At 41.9% G+C, this 22,223-nt stretch overlaps 1 protein-coding gene across 1 annotated transcript in view; it reads right to left on the reverse strand.

Annotated features, from left to right (window-relative positions):
* Nucleotides 1-22,223, reverse strand: part of LOC104686235 (amine oxidase [flavin-containing] B-like) — a 53,385-nt gene that overhangs the window by 26,655 nt on the left and 4,507 nt on the right. Inside the window, exons 2-3 of the mRNA XM_039552469.1 lie at nucleotides 6,200-6,294; nucleotides 5,192-5,329 (exon numbers count right to left, since the gene is read on the reverse strand). Coding sequence (XP_039408403.1) covers nucleotides 5,192-5,329; nucleotides 6,200-6,294 — 233 coding nt within the window. The remainder of the gene's footprint in view (nucleotides 1-5,191; nucleotides 5,330-6,199; nucleotides 6,295-22,223) is intronic.

The raw sequence follows: 22,223 nt of genomic DNA on the forward strand, positions 1-22,223 counted from the left end.
TGAAAACGTACATAAAATTTTACAGATATGTGAAACCCAGTATGCTCATTCAGTTGTTCCTGTATTAAATACACATTTCTCTAATTCTGTTTTCCCATAGACATTAATCAGCTTCTCAAGGGAATCAAAAATCAGTTCTACAGTCAGATGCAATTGAAGATTTTCTCCCAGCAGCCTCAATTAAATAATCCAGGTGGGAGCACAACTCCTTTTCCTTGTCTCCTCTGGAACAGACTGTGGAGTCTGGGAAAGCTAAGACTCAGGAAGATTTTTTTCCCCTCAAATTTAATTAAGAAATGCATACTTTATCTATAGTTCATTTTTCTTACTACTTTCATCCTCATGCTACCATTAGGTCACAGCTTCCAGCCTTCCAATCAGTCTTCCTGATCAATAAACACTCTTTGCAAGACCTTGCTTTACAGCCCCCCTTGACAGAGATCACTTTTATGGATTTGCTGTCCATAATTGCTTCTTTTAAGCTGCTGTAATACAAATATCCACATTTTAATTTAAAAAGCTCTAATTAGGAAATTTCTTCTTGCAAATACTGCTGGCTGGTTAGCATGGAAAAAAGGGAAGATGCCCCTCTATTTATAGGGCGGGTCCAGTGAGACCAAACAAGTCCAGCTTTTCCTATACTCCTGCCAAAAGCTGCTCTTCATTCACAGACTAAAGGATATCCCTTCTGGGGGTCTGGAAGATGCTTTCACCAACTTCAGCCTGGTCAACCTCAGACTCACTTTGAAGCTACAAGTGAGTGTGATAATGATACAGCATCTTGTGGCCAGAATGTCTGCATCCTCATCTCCAGTAAAGAGTTAAAATAACACAGATCTCTGTTCCAGTAATGACAGTGAAACTATCACGGCCCTGTAGCAATTTAAGTGTCTTTGAATTTACTTAGCTTCCCTTTCAAGACACCAGACACCCAGCTTCTTCAAGATTCAGATGAATTCTCAGCTCCCAAAGTTCTTGTTTACAAATTGTCAGCGAAAAGGGGAGAAAAGACATGAGGCTATTTCACCTCACTTCAACTGAGAGCTACTGAGATTCTCACAGTCTTTTAATTCTCTGACTGCACTCTAATTGAGATATACAAAGAACAATGAAAGCACTTTTATCTAGTCATTCAAAAATCCATTTAAGCAGTTATGCTCTATACTACAGACTATGCCAGGAGATACTGCTCTTAGACTTGCAGGTGAAAAGCTTAAATAAATCATATTTTTTAGCTTCTCTGCATATATCATGGATATCACAGAAGAAACACCACTAAACTCTGTAACTTCAGATACAGCAGTCACTTATCCAGCTGCTAATTAAATCCCAATACAACACAACCATCATATTTCTAATTCATGAACAAGACCACTGCAAACTGCATTTTAATAAGCACAATAGTGATGAAAATGAATGACACCCAAGAGGGCTGTAAAATTTTGTTCTGCAAGTCTGCTGTAGATCAGTATGTAACCTGGCAAAATCAGTGCAGATTTGGGGTCCTGGTTAAAAGCACTGTGTGCATAGGATTAAATATTCACCTTCATGAGGTGCTGCAGGCAGGGTTCCCATTATCACTCTCCCCAGAGCTGTCAATTACTTGTCCTTGTTTTAAAGTGGTACCAAACTTCAAGTGGGCATGGCACACACTCAGACACCCCCAGCCAGTGCTGCTGGCAGAGAGATGAGCAGGAGAAAACTCCATTTTCATACAGGGAACTTCACTGAGGTAATGATGTAGTGGTAAGTGGCTGTCAAGAACTTATCCAGTCACTAGGGAAGAGATGCTTCATGTTTCCCCCAACATCTTAACCTGAAAGACCCCCCCAGTATGGGCACCATGCCCATGGGGCCTTTTGGTGCTAAAGAAACAACTCAATTATAACCACATGAGGAAGTTTCAGGTGCAACAGGCTGTGAAAATAGCCAGCTACCTCAGCCAGCTGTTAGCACTATGCACAGCCTGCACTGAGACAACCCAGAGATGAGAAGGAATAAGTGTTACCACCATTTTTTATAATAAGGAATTTCCAGGAAGCCTCATGGCATTATCCCATAAAGAGATCTGATAGAAAATGGGACCAGAGGATGTTCAGTGGGCACCACAGCTGGACAAAGAGTAGGTCATCCCCACAGTATATAAAGGAATCAAGTTCTAAAAAGATTAACTGGGCAAACCATTCATATAAAGAAGTGTTTCCTCACAGAGATTCAGGACAGCAGAGCAAACCAGTTCCACAGTTATCCTGGACAAGGAACCCACCTTACGACTGAAAATATGGTAAATTTGTGTTTTAAAATGAAAGTTTAAAAAAGAAAGTTTGTGTGGCTAAGGAAACTGCACAGAAGTGAAGTACAGATTGAATTAACAGGGAAAATTCGTTAATTAAACCCTCACAATAGTTGGCATGTTTTCATATTTCAGCACTTCTTTCCAGGGACTCTTACATGGAGAAGGTAAAAATTGCCTGGACTATATGCACTTAGCTTTCTTTGCTTTTTTAAAAGACAAAAGCTGTCATTCTGGTGAGGAAAATAAACAGCACTAGTCAAAAGTTGTAAATCTGCATATCTAAGGTAGGACCCTGAATCCTCTCTTGGGCAGCTAAGGAGAAGTTAGCTCATTTTAAGAAGCATTTTTACACATTTTACATCTGCCTACCAGTCCAGTGGGAGAACTGTTAGGAGAGGATGATTTCTCATACATTTCTGCTTTTGCTTCTTAAATCTGGATTTATGAACCTAATTTCAGTTAGGCTATTGAAAAATCAATGGCGTTCAGGCAGCAATTTGCCTACCAAATACTACTTACAGAGCTATACTAATTTTCTCACTAAGGCTGATGAACCAGTATTTACAAAAATGAAAAGGACATACTAATCTCTTTTCAAAGACCATGAAAAAGGCTGCTTAACAAGTGGAGGGAAAAGAAAAAAAAATGTAGGGCAAGAAACATAATTTTGAGTTTCTCTGAAGATATCACATGCAATATAAGCAAGACCAAAAATAATCTCACAATAGAACCTGACATTAAAAAAGATTAAAGGAGAAAAAAACCACACAACCCAATCAAGTTGGTAAAGCCTAATTAGCAGAGACCCACCCAGAGATCAACAAAATGCATTCTTTTCATTTTGCAGTACAAAGAAGCTGCATATATTACTTGTATTAAAAAGCCTCTAAAATGAATTTAATTAACTATGAAAGGCTTGATTTTGCCTTTGGGTATAAGTAAAAACAGCGGCTGATTTTACAAGACACACTGTGATGCCTGATTGTGTAGCAAGAGAAGAATTAAAACCTTTAGGTTTCATTGCCTCTCTGGGCTCAGATAATTCTGTGGTCCAGAATTTAATTACATTTGGCCACGGTTACAAAGCTTGGGCCAGCATGTGAATTCAAATCCACACAGGGGACACAGCCCTTTGGGTACTTTGGAATGTACACAGCCCTTTGGTACTTTGGAATGCTTGGGAGCACTGCTTAGATTTCAAGGAGCACATGAGCATTGTCCATTTTCAAGGAAACCATGGACAAGCCACATGGCTCAGGAACCTGTGAGGAATGTGTTGAAGGTACACATTTCACTGTGATGGAATGCTGAAGATTTGGCCACAAGACAGTGCATATGTTTATTATATAGTGCTCACGTGCCAATTATTTAACTGTAATTCTTCAACTATGTTAATACTTTCCCACAGCTGTATAAACACAGAAGGAAAAAGGAAATAAAGGATTTAAAAATGAATTAAATCAGGAGATGCAAAGGATGTCCTACGGACTGTGGAATTACCTCCTCTCTTTACCTCTTGCTTGGCTACCAGGGAGTTCTGGCACACAATTCTCCCCTTCTTCTCTTCAGGAACTCCTACAGGCAGTTGAGCCTACAAACTGTTTCCATACAACCTGTAGGCTCTTAGCATAGCTTGGGAGCACTCAGCCAGCAGCTGGGATCTCTCTTCTTGGAGACTTTCAACACTTGACTGTGAACAACCACAAGAAACAGAGACTTCTGGAGGTATTTTGGACAGCCACCATGCTAGGACAGCAGGCTGCCCTGAAAAGCTGGGCATCCTGACTGGCCATGTCAAGGGTTTCCCCTCGTGGCATGACCTCCTATCACTGTTGGGGAGATTTGAAGGCTAAATACGGTGAAGAAACAAAAAACTTGGCTTTGAGGATGATGCCAGAGGCACACAAAACAGAGCAGTGTGGATGTATCCATTAGTTCTACCGCAGAAATGGTAATTACAGGCAATCACCATAGCAAGTCATTTTGAGAACACTCTTTTATAACAATTGAGCAGAAAAAATAATGGAAAACATGACAGGACATCCATTCTCTATTGCTGTTTTTAAATCTGGCAGTGTCTTCTTAAACCTTTGATCAAACACCAACTACAAATATTTTGCTGGTCACTGCACAATGGCTTTTCCTAAGCATATAATGAAACCCAGAATTAACTTACTTGGGTCTAACAAGGAAAGTTTCCTTTCTGTGGGAGTGCAACACTGGTCTATATCAGGGAAGAAGAAAGGAGGCTCTTTTGGAGAATGACTAGTGAGAATAAGTGGGCTTTTTAACAGCTTTGCCATAGCCGTTCTATTTCAGACCATGAATAGATCACTTAAATCTACCTCCACAAGACTGTCTGATTCCCAGAGCCTTTTTCAGACACTATTTTGCTACTCTGCATGTTGAGTTTCCCCCATCAGCAAAACCAGACATAACCTTTCACGTTTCTTTCTGTCGGCACAATAATTGTCACTGGTTTAGGAAGCCCATGCTTAGAAACTTTCAGCCTGCTTGGAGATACAGCCAGGAATTCTGAAAGGGATTTTCAGTGCACATCAGAGCTGACCTGCACAGAAGAGTCACAGGTGCCCTGCTCACAAACAAGGAAGACTTTTGAGAGCTTCCAGCTAAGAGGTGAGACCTGAACCAAGGCATCAGCTGGCAGGATGCACCTACAGCATACACACATAAATATGTGTGCATGTCATAATTTGTACTAGTATAGTAATTTGTTGGTGATTTCATTAACAACACACTTATTTTTTTAATCAACAAACTCAGATGCTGCACACTCAAACAGGTATTCTCCACTGCAGCAAGAGTGGAAAACAATGAGAAAGGATATCACTACAACTTGCCTGTTTACAACAGCAGCTTGAAAGCATCTCTTACCTTGACATGATGTATCAGGTGCTCAACTTCATTCACTTTGTATGTCTCTATTCCCAACTCTTTAGAGAGCCGCAGGAGACGATTCTGGGTTGGCCCCACGTAAGCCCCTCCAAGGTCCACATATTTAACTTGCTTGTTCTGGTTTATCACACACAACACACAAAAGGGAAGGAAAAAAAAAAACAAACCCAAAAGGGATAAGCTCTTTGTAAATAGCACACAAAAGAGCAATCCAGAGGAATGAAATTAAATTAAACACTCCCAGAGCTTTTTGGCTAAGATTCTTCCCCCCATGGAAAACAAATTCTTTGGTAGAGTTGTGGTATGGTGATCACAGAGCTCAAAACCAGCATGCTGGTTATAATCTGGAGTTCATAACCAGAATAGCTAGCCCATTGTTACATTACAGCCTTAACAAGAACAAGAGGAAAGAGCCTGACAGGAAGGAAGAGGACAGAGACAGAGACATCTGGGCTGCTCTTGCCCAGTCAGGCATCTCACCAATAACCAGTTTAAATCACACTGTCCTAGGAAGCAACATGGGCAAGATTCTCTAATGGGCAGAGTATGAGGGGGTGTCCCAAGTCAAGACAGAGTAGAAGGGAAAGGAGTGAAGGGAGACGTGGTAATTCTAGTTGTCAGCTACCCCTGACGCTCCTCTGCCTTACACCACTCGGTATGGGCCATGTTCCAGTTCAGCTCAAGGCTCTTCACACCATGGGTGGCCTCATGGGTGTTTTTTCCACAGGCATTTCTACAGTGTCTTTCCCCAGGAAATGATTTTGAAACTTAGCTCATCACGTTCTCCTTCCCACATGGATGACTCCAGAGCCTGCAGATCACACAGAAATATTCTGTCCCCACCATCATGCCAGTCTTTCCCTTCCTCTCCTGGTACAATATCAGGAAACTTCCCACCTGCTGGTACTCTAGACATTTTCCCCCATACGTATGGCATGTACTGTAAGTATGAATATGCAGTATACAAATGGGTTTGGGGATAATTACCCTCACAGTGAAAGTTCTTCCACCAACCCTGTCATTGGCTTCCAGCAACACCACATTCAAGCCTGACTCAGTCAGTAGCTTGGCTGCTGAGAGACCTAAAAGATAAAAAGAAAAGCAGTTAAAGAATACTTCTGTATGTGCACTGCACAGCTTTTGTGACTTGATATTCTCATAAATAAATATTCTCGTAACTGTCCATCCAAATCCTGATTCTTTCAAACACTATGCCAGAGTGGTGAGGTGGTGGAATTAAAACCCTCAAAACCCAATAATTGTTAAATGGAACAGAAGCCAGCTATTAAAACAGTTTGTGGTCCAATTTTACATGTGCTGAGCAAGTTTTGCACCACCTGCTCAGGAATTCTGATGCATAAGCCAGCATTTGCTGTGATGGTCATCCAGCCAGGCAGAGAACTTACAAACTTTACTGTTTGTAAACAGAAAGCTGTCCTCCCCAACATTTCATCTTTTATAACTCCAACAACAACAAAAAAGGAAGTTTTATTAGCACTGCCCTACATTTCAAAAGTTTTCCTGACACTTATTCTATCTCTCTGCTTTCCAGTTCTCAATATCTTAAAGTACAGTAGCAAAGTTCCCACAGAGCCAGGTCACAGGTTTCACCTCTAAAAGAACACATGGCCTGACTAAGAAGAGACAGAATGTGCAGATGTGTGTGGCAACCAGAATTAAAAATATGGGCAAGTCTACCCCAAAAAATTGGTTCCTCATCCATTTTTTAATACATTTTATTTCCATCTTGCAACTCTTGAAGCTGAGACACCTAAGTGAAGGAACTGTAAAAATAGAGGAGGCAATATATCTTTTTAGTCCTGATGTCATGAATTCTCAAAACTACAGTGGAAAATATCAGTGTCAAGCCCTGCAGCCAGTGTGTAAAGCTGCTGTGGGAATGAAGGGAACTGGAAAGGGTGCACATGGAGGGAATCCAGCCCACAACCTCTCAAAGTCCTAAGACCATCTCTGCCTTTTACTTCAGCACACAAACTGAGATTTAAATAAACCAAGGTGCTTACTTTGGCCACATGTGAATTTCTAGTAGGACACGAGTTATATTCTAGCAGGCTGTATCATCCTTTTGAACCAACAGGATGTGTTGAATAAAGTTCAGCAAGAGGCCAGGCTGGAAGCCACACTCATACATCATAATTCATCTATCCTTTCTGGCTCTCTGCCTTGTTACCATGAGAATGCAATCAGCTCCCTCTGTATGTCCTAGTACATGCAGTTTTTGAGTTGTCATCCAAGCAGATTGTTCCAGGCAGAAGGCAGCCGTGGAAGAAATGGCAAAAAGCACTGGCAGCAAAAACAGATGGCCCAAGATAATGTGGCAGGACTGAATGAAATTAAAATGAAGAAAATATAGCAGTCCTGGGGAAAGGCTACAGAACATTCTGGTCACCAACTCATGGATCAAGAGTAGGAGAACATGGTCCTCCAGCCCTGTAGTGAAACTGCTGCACTGTGCTGGGTAAACCACTTAAGCTCTATCTGTCCCTGTCTGAAAAAAAAATGAAAGAAAGAAAGAAAAAAAAGATACAATATTGTAGACCTATCTATCTAAAAAATTTGAGATTTTCTGAAAAAAAGCTGTGGATGTTTCCATTAAAACATCATACCCTCCTGCTTTTTTTTTTCCTAGCTTCATTGGCTTATTTATCTTGGGTTTTCACATAAGCGTTGGTGAGAAGACCAGTAATGAAACTGACAAAGGTCTTTCCATACTTCCTACTGAGGAAATTATATTGCAAAAACATCTGGCTGGATTGGTGGCCTTGACTACACTCAAAAACATTTGTAGATACCAAGGAAGAACATAATACAGAAATAGCCATGGTATGTAAACATGGACAACCCCTTCAAACAACTTGCAAAAAGAGATTGGCTCCTGGAGGAAAAATAGGCAACAAAACTCCTACATAAATCTGGCTTATCTGTTAAAAAAAAAAAAAAAGAAGGTACTTCTCAAAAAAGACAAATATTTCATCAGTTGGGAGAGGATCAATAGTAGTTATTAATAATTTACAGAACAAATGCATAAACTGAAGGCTGTTGTCACTGAAGGTCTCTGCTGGCTTATCATGATAACAGGTATTGAGTAATCAATTAATAGCATTCAGTTACCAACACTGATTAAGGGATATGAGATTTGACTTTCTTTATTAAAATCTAATGAATAAACATTTCAGTACAGCTGGGAACAAAGGCAGTTTATTCCCAGGAGCTGAACCAACAGAGAAGTTTGTGAAAGGATAACTCTCTAGACTCCACTGAAACACAGCTGATTCGCAGCCCAGGTACAACCTCCTTGTTTGCTCCCTCACCCTTCATCCACCTGATTGCACCTACCTGATATTTATTCTCCAGTGTTTATTTTGGGGCATGTGCCACCTTTCCCCACCCCCACACATTCACACATGGACCTGTGAGAGATAGGTAAGGGTTTACTCTTTCCTGAAGCAAAAACAAAAAACCAAAACAGTGCTGAGGGAAGGATCAGGCTCATTAATATCTCACTGCCCCATCCATGCCCATCCTCCAGCAGATCTGATCTCTGCAGGGGGAGGGATGTGTCCTTGGGGCTTGCAAGATGCAGTCTGCAGGGTTCCCAAACTAAGCATATTAAAGCATATTAAATACTAGCATGTGAATATTGGGGCATGAGGTTGAATTTTGCTTTTCACAAACAACTGCTGCAGGAAACCCCCACAAACCACAACCTCTTTCCTGGGCAAGAGTCAGAGTGGTCTCTCTGTGCCCCAATTGCTCCAAACAGAGCACACACGATATCTGTGAAGCAAAGCCTGGAAAAATCAGTCACACATGATGTAAGGTCTCCTCTTGAGAAGTGTAACCCTTCTCACGTTTCACATTCCAGCACTGCCTCTGGCTTACCTGTCACTCCTGCACATCACTAACAAAAGGCAGATCTTTGATATTGCCCCCATTCCTCACAAGCGAGAGGCAAAGAGCCACATTCAAATGCAAAAGTCACCCAAAAACGTGACTGGTGTTATTATTACTCCTATTTTGTGCACAGTGTTTTGTCAGCCAGTGGCAGTTCTCCCTCCTCCCCAGGAGCATTTCAGTAGAATCAGATCTCCATTGTAATTTAAGTGCTCAGCCACTTTTGCCACCACTTCACAGAAGACAGAAACTGGGTCCAGTTTCCAGTGCAGGTCAGTTTTCTCCAAGGAACCACTGAGATCCATATATAAATAGATATAGATATAGATACGGCAGAAATCATGCAGTTAAGCAGCCTCAGCTGCAGTTCTGCTCAAAGAACTGAAAGGCAGGTAATTAATGCAAACAACAAAGAAGAAAAGATGATTATTTGAAGCCCCAGACTGAAAATACCACTGTGTTTAGAGGTTGCTTAACGGGGCAAGCCTCCATCTGTTACCACAGCAACCCGGTACCCAACGGCAGCCACCCAGAGATCCTGGTGGGAGATTGCCTCCCCCAGAATCTTACAATGCAAGTTCAAGTCATGAAAATAATTTCTTTCCCCATCGTGCAGCACTCTGCATTCACACAGATTGGACTCAAATGTAATCATCACAGTAATTATTTCATCTTCAGTTCCAACTTGTTTCTTCTTTGATGTCTCTATACCTACTAAACACCTTAAATTGCATCATTTCACTAAACAGCTTCATTACAACCTCACTTCCTAATATCAACAGTTTTCTTATCCTGAGAGAACAAATAATTCAAATTTTTTTTTTTAATAGAAAATCTTAGGTATTTATGCTAGGGTAAGATCCAAACTGCTATTTCATAGAATCATAGAGTCATTAAGGTTGGAAAGATCTCCAAGACTATAGAGTCCAACCTTTACTATATATACATATTAGTATTATATATACTTGGATAACATGTACTTGGATTATATATAACATATATATATTTTTATATATTTATTACATATATATTTGAATTGAAAAATGTGAGAAGAGTCACATTTTTCAACTGACCCCCATGTACACTACAATGCAGCCCTATGAGCAAATATATTTGGCTATCTAAAGAGTATTTTAAAGTATATTTTCTAAAAAAGCTGATTGCAATTTAATAACACCATTTTGATTCTGCCTAGAATCAGCCATTTCACTGATATACCCTTTAATCTTAGCATTTCAACAAAAAATCCACTAGAAAAGACATGACTGGAAGTTGCATCTCTGAAAAGCAGTACATTTATGAAGGCTTTCCTGTTGTACTTTCTCTGTATTACTCACTACTTTATCATGTTCCTCCATATTTATTATCTCCTTTCTAGGAAAAAAAAATTGCTTCTCTCATTTATCTAATTATAAAAAGCATCTACGAATTCTAAATTTTAATTCATGTAAGGAGCAAAGAAAATTCTAAGCCACAGGGATTCAACTAATAGCTTCTAAAATGGCTGGCAAAAAAAAAAATGTTCACCTTACAATCTTAAAAATTTCTCCCTTTGACTAAAATTGTACACTGAGCAGGAAGAAATGCTGCCATCGTACTTGTGCTGTATTAACTTGCAGGTCTTTCTGCAGAACTTCTTTCAATTCATGGAATTTGCCAGCATTTTTCTCCCTGTATTTATTTTGACACAAAAGATATGTTCGCAAAGGATTTGTTTCCCCTGGTTGTCAACCTGTCCAGCCACATCTAAAGCACTAAGTCTGCAGAGATGTCAGGCAGCAGATGCTGCTTTCCACAGAGCTACTGGGCAGAGCAGCCTTGGTGGAGTCAAGGGCAGTAAACAAACATTGCACCAGGCTCAGCATGAGGATGTGTCCAAAAATGCACCTTGGAAATGGGATAACACTCACCCTGCAGAACAAGCAAGGTCCTCTGCCCTGGGGTTAATGGAGAAATTGTGGGACGCAAAAAGGTTTCACAAGACTGACAGCAAAACAAGGAAACCTATGGTAATTGATTATATATAGACAAGTAAGACCTCAGTTCAGGGTTGTCAAGGTAGATGAACTCAATTATTTTTTAACAGAATTACTCAATTATTTGGCAGATGGATGTCCATGGGTATTTAACACACTGAAGCTGTTATTTTAGTAATCTTTGTATTCTTCTTCTTGATCTTGAATATAAGTTTCGTTTTGACCAGAGAGGCCATGAATTTAATTTCTTTTCTTAATTTAAGTGATAAGTCTCAAAAAAAAAACCAAAAAACCAAACAAACAAACAACCAAAATACCAACAACAACAACAAACCAAAAAAACCAAATAAACAAATGAAAAAATCCCCACCTGAGGTATCTAAAATGTTAAGAAATACAGGAAATCTGTCAAAACCTACAAAAAGTTATAGAAGCTGATATTGCTGTGGCATCACATGGGAAATACAACTTTCCTCACTATTAGATCTCTTTGTCCAGTATCCCTGACCTACCACCTCTGATGCTCAGGAATACTTGCAAAATACTTGCAAAATACATACAGAATGAGTTTGGCCAAAACTGCTGCACTGTACCCAAAGAAATAAAATCCATCTGTTAACACTGCAGAAGGACATTTGGGGAGAACACCATCGTTAGGGGTCAACACAGCTGCAGTGAATGAAGCCAGTAAGAAGAAACTCAGAGGAATATGCCCCAAGCAGCTGAGGTAAATTGTGGGGGAAAGAGAAAAAACCACTCCCTTTATGAGGAATTCAGTTTCTTGCTTGTAAAAATTAGATCAGCTAGCAGAAGAATCTGGTTTGCTGTTTCTTAGGCCTAATTACTCTAAAATTCAAATAAAACCCCTCCTTGTTTATACTCAGGGCTGTCTGAACTCCTTCCAAGAAATGTCCCCACAACATCCTGTAATTCAGTGCCATCAGCATTAGTTACAGTTTCCATGTCACTGTGACCCTGGAGGGATGGAGGGCAGGACCAGAGAAAAGACTTTGTCCTCACCCACAGCTAAGCAGCTATTTCGCACCAGTGGGATTTCTCCTTCATCCTCCACAGCTTCTTTACTGCATTGCTGTGCTAGAAACTGCAATTTAATAGCACTGGTCTTGTTTGTGCTCTAATGAACACAATCCGATTACTGCTCTGCCACTGAGAGATTGAACCTGGCGCTGGTCACCTTTACCTCTGTCATTCATCATTAGCCAGCTAAAATGTTTTAATTGAAATAATGGCTTGAGACAGTAATGCCTGTAAGGCATTATAGATAAGGATTGTAAATAAAACAAAAAGCAAGACAACAACAGCAACAAAAAAAGCAAAACCAACACTGGCCCAAGGATCTGGGTGAGTTAAGGTGGTACAGGATTGTTTCGTAACATTCCTCACATTATGGAAAGGTCAAGGAATTTTGCTCTTGTGAAGAACACTGTGCTTTCAGAGTGAAGGTAACCTTTTAACTTCTCTTATTTGGGCCATCTGAACAATGGTGCTTTAGATACCTGACTCAATCTTACGGAAGAAAGATACAAAAATCATAGTTCAGAATCTAAAACCACAGTCGAGCTGGGCGCCTGTAAATTGTCACTCCTGGTCATGCCTCACCTTCACGTGCTAAACAGTACAGTGAAAAGTATCACAGCAATTCTTTTTTGATCCAAGTATCTTGGCCATGGGGGGAGATACTCTGTCTTCCTAAACTGTTTCACCATGCTGTAATTAATGCCATCAAACTGAATATCATTAATTGTTGCAGTGGGGATACTGCAACACGCATATATCAAACCAGGAGTCCCGTGGAAAGGAAATACATATGGACAGACAGATTCTTGCTAGCTGTTTCAGAGATGTTTATTTCTCCAGCCGCATGGCCGGAGCTCTGCCCAGGAACTGTTCCAGTCACGGGACCAAGGGTCCTTCTGCCCGCGCAGGGAACACAAACCAACCCATGGGAACGAGGCTGAGCAGGGGCAGGGAAACCCCGTGTCTGTGCCCTCAGGGCCCCTCTCCCAGGGCTACACAGCGGGGGAGGGACCCCAACACCTCACCCGTTTTATTTTAATAAAAGGAGAATGAAAACAACTGGATAAACATAACAAGAACCGTTTCAAGACAAAACAAGCCACCCTCCTGAGTCTTTAAATGTCCAATCAGATTCTGTGGAACATCTTAGGGCTGACAGAAGGGAGACAGAATTCTCTGAGCATGCTTTCTGGGGAAACTGAGGCAGGAGAGGGTTTAACTTCTTCCCTTCCCCTTTTCATCCCCCACTCGGCATTGGAAAGGGATTTTTGGGGAAACAATTGGCAAAAGCATGGTTTTGTGAGGGAAACCATGGGTGAAAAAACGGATTGGGAATACACTGGGGGTAATAGGACATAGGGTAAAAGGGAAAGGTGGGATTAGGAAAGGGAGACTGTAGGGGGGTTTACAAGGGAGATATTGTCTAACGTGACTACGATTTTTAGCATATATACTGCCTTTTACAGAAACACCATCAGGCCCAGTGACCTGCGATGCTTGTAACCCTTTTCTACCTCGTATAATTTTGAATTCCACTACCTCTCCATCTCCCAAGCTTGGGATGCATTTTTCAGGGTTATTCTTTTTAATAGCAGTTCTATGCACGAATATGTCTTGCTGGTTGTCACACCTTGTTATAAAACCATAATTTTGCTTAACATTATACCATTTTACTATCCCTAAGGTCTTAGTTACTATGATCTTTTCCTTTTTCCGAGTGGCTGCTGTTTTCTGTCTCGCTGTGTCTTTGCCCTCTCTTTCGGTCGCTCCCGTGTTGGAATTGTCGGGGCTGCTGGTGCCTGCACGCTCTTCCCGGGGTCGCGTTCGGGCTGCGCAGGCCGGGCCGGGCCGCACCGCTCAGTTCTCCGTGCGTCGCCTCCTCTGGTCGCAGCTTCGCTGCCGCTGCCAGGCGCTGTACCCACGTCTCGGCCGGGCCCCCGAGCGACGACCCCCCCCCGCCCTGCTCCAGCGCACGTCTCGGCTGGGCGCGGCTCCGCTCCACCGCCACCGCCGCCCGCGCGCCGCCCCTCTCGGTCGGGCGTTCACGGGGCTCGCTCCACCACGCACTGCACGGGGCCGGGCGGGCACCGCCGGGTCCCGCCGCGCCTCGCTCCGCCACCGACACTGCGGCTCGCGTGGCTCCGCCCGCACGCGGGAACTGCCTCGCTGCTGCTCGGAGAGCGCTCGGTGCACGTGGCCTGGGCCGCACGGTCCCTGCGCCAGGCTTCCCTTTGCCAGGACACAGCTGACATTGCTCAACAGTCTCGGTAACTAAATAATATTCATGAAAATATTCTTCCATCGGCATATATTTTGACTCCAGTATTAACTGTGTCCAAACGGTTTTCCAAAAGCCCTTGGTAAGAATTAAATCCCAAGAAACATAGAAAAAGTTCTTAAACAACCATGCCAGGAAGTGTTTCAGTTCTTTTTGAGCTTGAATCAAGCTAAAATTTACAAATCGTTGTTCAAGAATCATTTTAAGTTTAAGATAAATGTCCATATGCGGCTCTGAGAGCCAAGAGTCTTCCCACCGTTCCTCCATAGTTTAGATATGGAATAGCAAAGCAAAACCAAGAAGAGGAATCCAAAGTTTCCAGGGTTTACTCACACAAATCAGTCGCTTAGGGATCGGGGATCGTTCTGCTCACAATTCTCCACCATTATGTTGCAGTGGGGATACTGCAACACGCATATATCAAACCAGGAGTCCCGTGGAAAGGAAATATATATGGACAGACAGATTCTTGCTAGATGTTTCAGAGATGTTTATTTCTCCAGCCGCATGGCCGGAGCTCTGCCCAGGAACTGTTCCAGTCACGGGACCAAGGGTCCTTCTGCCCGCGCAGGGAACACAAACCAACCCATGGGAACGAGGCTGAGCAGGGACAGGGAAGCCCCGTGTCTGTGCCCTCAGGGCCCCTCTCCCAGGGCTACATGGCAGGGGAGGGACCCCAACAATTAATGTAGAACATTCCAGAACTTCGGAAAACAACAAAATTACAGTTTCAGAAACACCAAGGTGCACAAAAAGAAATTATCAACCTATCTGCTTAAAATGTACATTTGCTTGAAATGTTTGTGCATTTGGACCTAATTAACATTTTTGCCTAAGATACGGCACTCTAAGAGCAAATATAATTTATTTCTGTTGGCATTTCATTGTCTAGCCAAGACAATGAGTTTTTCTTCCTGAGCTCCAATTCTGTAATCTTGTCACTGAGGTCAGTATGAGCACCCCATGAGTTAATGGGACTTCATGGGAGCATAAACTCTAGTCCCAACTTTCTGTGATCCCTTCTCCCTGCAAGAGCTCCTGGATGATTCATCCATGGTGCAGGGAGCAGCATTTGTTAAGCAGAGTTCTTAAAACCAGCATTACAAACATTCAGCCTACATTTGTCCCAGGCATTGCAGCTGGTTGAGTGATACAGAGCCTGGGCAGATATGAGTGAGATGACCAAAGTTGTGGGGTGTTAAGCTCAAGCCCTGCCAAGCATAGGATGAAGACAATTAGTGGCATTTGGGTGGAAATCCAACACCTTTGGTACAGTGGTACCCAGGCTTAAGCACTGAAGGCAGAGCTGTTCTGCCCAAGGCTTCCCACATTTCCACTTCACATGAAGTTCCCCATGAAACTTAATACTGACAAAACTCAGCACTCCAGCTTTTCAAAGGTTGAGTATTTCTAATATCAATCATTTACTCAGTGTTCTCTTCATTTTATGGACTTGCCACGTTTTACACATGGAGCAGAACAGCCAGGCATCACACTTCGAAAGCATGTCAGAAGTCTTCCTCTAGGCTCCAGTCAGGTAAAAAAACCAAACCCAAACACATTCTGCATGTCCTTTGTTATGGACCCAGGATATACTGAAGAGTTAAAGTTAGTAATAATAATAATAATAATAATAATAATAATAATGTAATTATCATTTTTACTCCAATACTATCACATGCCTTCAATCCCAGGGCCTCCTTTAGCTTAGGTCATCCCTTTCTGCTAGTTTACAATCTGGGCTGCCTCAAAACACAACAGACAGGGGGGGAAAAAGGACAGAGAGAACTGAAAGTGCTACAACAAACAGATCATAGCACTGGATTAAATAAAGCTGAGCACAGTGAACTGGCTGAGGGTCTATACAGGCAGTTTCCTAGAAGCATCCTTTTAGGCATTATGAAGAGATTATATTATGAAGAGATCTTCAAGCAAATAAAATGCCAGCCAGATTTACTCTGAAGAATAGTTTTGCTTTCCATACACAGCAATGTGGGGAAAAAAAGGCTAGGCTGCATCTGGAAAATTTTGCAAAATTGGGCAACACTTGCCTCAGAAGAGAAATGCTTATCTGTTTCACCAAGTCTTGCTTGTTCTCAAGCAAAGAATACATTTTTTTTAGTCCTCTGAGAAAAGTAAATGCTCAAAAAGTAAATGCTCAAAAGTAAATGCTCAAAAACCACGATCAACTAGAAGAAGTGAACTTTAAAAATAAACAGACTATCATTCTCATATCTTGACACTCATATCTTGACATTAAAGAATAAGATGTAACTTCCCAGATTTGTCAGTATCTGATCACTCCCAGGTGTTCACCTAGGCCAGGCTGGGCAACGGCAAAGCCCAGCAGAGCCATCACGTCCTCATTCCATGGCCATCCACTTTGTTTCATGCTTTAACTGATCTTCTGCTAACAATTTTCACCCAAATAGCACATAATAATTACAGATTTAAATCAAGCACCTCTCAATGTCACTTCCAAACAGCCACACCCCAGTGACTCCTTGGAAATTCCTACCATCATCAGAGCCCACATATACAAGTAGCTGTATACACACACAAACACACAGAGGCTAAAGTGTAAAGCCTATAAGGATTTGTGAACATTTTATCTATTTGAACAACTGAAAAATTAAGATGAACACTGCTGAAAGTCCAAACCATTCCCTGGCTGAGATACCAAAGGCTGAGAACCTACACGTCATCCAGAGAAGCCCAAAAGGGAACTACTAAGTAAGATGACTTGGAAGTGACTTCCATCCATCCATCTTTAAGTGCAGGCAGAAGGAAGTTTGAGCCAAAATGTTAATAAAAACATCACTGCCATCCAAAAAAAAAAAAGCTACCACTAGAATTGCACCATTCTGATAGATGTGTAGGGGCAAAAATGGTGAAGGAAGAATCAAAGACAAGATAAGTATCCAAAGTGGAAAATAAAAGCATTTACACCCTTTCCTTTCCTCATTTGTGCTCATTATTTAGCATAACTCACTGATTCAGCTTCTGGCCAAGCTGCCTCATAAAAAATTAATTCATATTGGAACAAAAGAGGTGTCTTGCTCCAATATTTAATACATTCAAACACAGATTTATCACTCAAGCACAAATGAGACCAGTTTGTACTCAAGCTATCCTTGTAATCCAGGCAATCATGGTGCGCAGGATGAACCTGCTGTTTGATCAGCTGTTGCTGTGTGCAGTCAACTGAACAGACTGAATTCAATGTTTTATATATGAATTATACCATCAAGATAAAGACCAGCTGCCTGGGAGGCAGGAGGCTACAGAGGTGTCTTTCCTTCCCACCCACCTCACTTCCAGCTGCACGGAAACTGAAAAATATGAAGTTGGATAGTACAAAGTAGTATCTGTAAGATGAACAGGGAACTTTGTAACCACCTGAAATATGAAGTGCCAACAGAAGCCAGGTCACCACCTGTCTTGGGGTGACTTTATGATGTTGTATCCCATATTGCCTGCCCTACACCCAGACATGAATCTTGTGCCTTTTTGTGTCTTTAAACTGAGCCCAAGAGGGAGAAGAGAAAAAAGCGAGTGAATTTTTCAAAGCAGTTGTGCAAGGACACAGATACACACTCCTCTGCGTTCTCCTGCTGTGGGGAGAAGAGCAGAGGAAGCACCCTTCTTGCTTTTCAGCCAGCTTTCAGCTCCTTTTCTCCAGAGGGAGACAGAGAGTGGAACTTTGTTTTCCTGGGACTTCGGTTTTTCCCTTCTTCTCTTCTGGACTGTTTCAACATCGGGAGAATTTTCCACCGAGGCCCCGGAGGTGGGCCCACATCGACCCAGCTCTGAGGAGGAGAGAGACCACACCTACAGAAGGACTCTCAAATCTTCCCAGGTTTCTCTCCACAGTGAGAGGTTTTATTTTCAGCATTTATTATTCTTTTCCTGTGTGTTTGTTAAATAAGTAGTGTTTATCTCTTTCACTTTCCTCCGAGGAAGATTTTTTTTTTCCCAAACCTGGTGGGGGAGGGATGGCTGTAACCCACCTTCTATCAGAGGATGTTCAAATTTGGACTTTCCTCCAAATTTGTCTCAAACTGGCACACCACCATAACTTAATCTTTGCAAGATGCCCAAGACTCTAAAGAGCCACAGCCAGACTCTTCATTGTTAAAAATTAGTGCATCTGTGATTTACTTTGCCATATATGCCAGTCACTAGAAGCAGCCCACAAGGTGTCAGACTTTCTAGACTGGACTACTCATTCTTCCAGGGATGGTTCTCACTTTGCATTCCCCCATGCTATCCCTTGCTCTCCTCTTCCCTGACCTCCCTTCCTCTACACAATCTCACACAGACCCCTACAAAAATCCCGATGCCCACCACTTCCTTGGGCAGTTCCCTGCCCTCCATCCATTGCTGCTGCTGCTCCTGATGCCATTGAGAACCCACAAAATGCACACAGTTGAGTCCTGTGGGTGGCATAGGAACAGGGGCCTGCTCTTCCCATAAATAATATTATCACTGTTTCTTGACTAGGTCAGTGCAACTCCTCTGTGGCTTGACAGGCACTTTTCAGCATTACTAATTTATCCAGAACTCAGGGTCTCCCCAAATGAGGCACGGATAACCATTCTTCTTTCTCCTCCCTTCCAGCCCCAAACCAAATGATGGTTTGTGTAGAAAATAATTTTCCAAGTGACTTTCTGCTGATTTTTCTTCTAAGCAAGCTGTTTGAATAGAACACTGACAGGACAGAGAAAGTTGCGCAAAATACAAGAGAATGGGTGGGTTGTTTAAGAGAATGCTAGGCATTCATGGTTTAAACACCAGTGGTCTGTAGTGCAGCCACACTGACTACTGAAAACAGCAAAAAAAAAAAGTTAAACAAGAATTATGCAGCATTACAAAATTATAAACCTTAGACACAAAACAGTCCATAAGGAAAAAAGCTAGTGGATTAGAAGAATGATCACATTTTGACCATCTTGAAAGGCAGCAATTGTAATAATATCTGACATAAATTTACAAGGATGAAATAGGTTATCAGCCCAGAAGAAAAATCATGTTAAGTTCAAAAATGGCTATATAAAAATTAAATGGTTGAAACTTTAATGAGATTAACATGATTTCCTCAAGAAACCAAAGCTTGGCTAAAGCTCTGGAGTCCTCAGCACAAAAAAGACATGGACCTACTGCAGCAGGTCCAGAGGAGGCCCACAAAGATGATCCAAGGGATGGAACACCTTTTCTATGAGGAAAGGCTGAGAAAACTTGGGTTGTTCAGCCTGGAGAAGAGAAGGCTCTGGGAAGACCTTATAACACCTTCCAGTGCCTAAAGGGGCTTATCAGAAAGATGAGGATTTTTACTAAATTTTTAGTAGGGCCTGTCACAATAAGACAAGGGATAATGATTTTAGACTAAAAGAGGGTACATTCAGATTAGATGTAAAGAAAGTAATTTCTTACAATGAGCGCGGTGAAACGCTGGAACAGGTTGGACAGGAGAGGTGGTGGAAACATTCAAGGCCAGGTTGGACAGGGTTCTGAGCAACCTGATGTAGTTGAAGATGTCCCTGCTCATTGCAGGGCAGTTGGAATAGATGACCTTTAGAGGTCCCTTCCAACCCAAACTGTTCTCTGACTACAATTCCCCAGGAATGATGACTGATTTTAGAATCATCCCTGAGTGCTTTGTAAGTACATCAAGACACCTTCTCAGCAAAGGAAATCCAAAGGAAGGTCTTCAATACCATAGGGGCCTGCTCAGTAAACTTTTATAACCATGATAAACTTCACTGCTGTATCAGTGCACTCTGTGAAATAACTGCTACAGAACAGAGACAGAACACAAAGGCAAACAACTCCTGTTTTGGGAAGGGGCAGCGAGACAACATGGCTTTTTATCATGAAATAACATAACTATTTAATTACAGTTGTCAGTTGTGCTATGGAGAAGGAAACTGTGCCAGTGGGAAATGTGCCAAAATCCCCAAGATTGTTTACATACAGAATAGTAACTTCCAGAGAAAAAAAAGCCTTCTCAGTTGATCAAATTAAGTGTAAGGCCTAATTCATTGTCATTAGCTGCTGTGGAAGCCATGTAAATATAGAGCAAACTTTCTGCTGGTTTATAATAATACAAGCAGCACTGGAAGTTTACCTCTGGGACTATCAGAGCTGTGTAAGCCCACATTGCTCAGGCTGCCTACTTAGGCAGTGCAAACATGAACACTTAGCTTTATGGCACAGCTCTCCAGCTTTGGATAAAACTACATACACACACCAGTTGCTAAGAGTACCTCCAGTAGTCAACAGTATCCTTGTCAACACACTATTAAGATCATCTTAGACAGCCTGAATACTCCAGAATGGAGCCAGAGCAGTGGGCTGCTCATCACAGCCACTGGGACCACAGGCACCAGTGTTTGACCCAGAGTTGTGTCACTGTGGTGTCTGACATCGTGTTATGTGCTGGACACTGACACTAATCACTCACTACAGCAGGGGAAGCACAATGAATTGCGATTCTCTAAAATTACTCCTGAACTTGATGGTGCCAAGGAGTAAAATGAGCAAATCATAATTCACAAGTACACAGAATGTGATCTTTTGGCAACCTCTTGACACTACAAGAAAATTAAAGAAAGAAAAGTAGCCGAGGAGAAAACAGAGAGGATGAAGATAGAGGATGCAGGTGCACATCTGTGGTCAAGATGAACAAGTAAATAATTTTTAACAGGGTCTTCGTGGAAGGAAGAAGAGCACAAAATTGAAATATTTACTCTTTCCATGTCACTACTTTTGATCAGGAAAACTAAAAGTTTCCCAAGACAACAAGCTGGCAGTGTCTATGTTAGCAAATAGTGCAGAACATCACACACTTGATCTGAACCAACTCCCTAGTGCAGATGAACACCAATCACCACCTCCAGTGTGACTACATTCTAGTCAAGTGCTAGACCAAACTCTGAGAAATCTCACCAACTAGAAGCACTCCTGCAGGTGGTTGTCCAAGAAAACAATGAGCAGAACTTGCTTACTAAGAACTTTCAGTCTCTCCTGTTTCTAATCTTCCTTGCCAAAAAATGTATGCAATTCAGCAGTACAGATAAGAAAATCCTGTGGACTTTCCAGTTTGTAACTTTAACACCAACTGCTACACAGAAATTTTGGTTCCCAATCAGTTATTTCCCACAGCAGCTACACAGCAATTCTTTCCCAAATTTTTGCCATCCTAACTTAGCTATTTTCCCCTTCCATAGTAATTTTCACATTTTGCTGAACACACTGAATGAACTTTTCCTAACAACAACCTTTCATAATGGTTAAATAAGCTAATGGAAAAGCTTTCCTTAATGATGCATCACCCTGAGCCTTGTGAGATGAGATGGCTCCTGCAGGTAGACTGGAAAGCTTCTTATCAAATCAACTCTCAGACCAATTAGGAGGTCTCAGACAGTGAATTACAAGAGCTGTCCCTGCTGCCTAGGCTACTAAACTATTTCACAACATTATGCAGCTGCTTTCTGTTCTGTTTACTGTGCATTGCCAAGTTTTTTTCTGTGAAATGTCTAGAAGTAAAATGCAGGTTCCATCTAACTGCCTCACACGGCTTTGCAACAGCCATGAGAGTGGTTGGGTACAAGAAGAATAACTCCCTGCTGTCAGATACAGAGACAGGTGATGGAAAATGTGAACCAAGAGCTTCGTCATGTCAACTGGCAGGAAAATGTCCCAGCTTCCCTTTGCCAGAGTGCATTCCAGAGAGGGTGATATCCTCTGGAGAGGGTCAGAGTCCTCCCACTGACCAATCCATTCTTGTTCATCATTCACACCT

This window comes from Corvus cornix, chromosome 1, assembly GCF_000738735.6.
Source record: "Corvus cornix cornix isolate S_Up_H32 chromosome 1, ASM73873v5, whole genome shotgun sequence".
Taxonomy (NCBI): domain Eukaryota; kingdom Metazoa; phylum Chordata; class Aves; order Passeriformes; family Corvidae; genus Corvus; species Corvus cornix.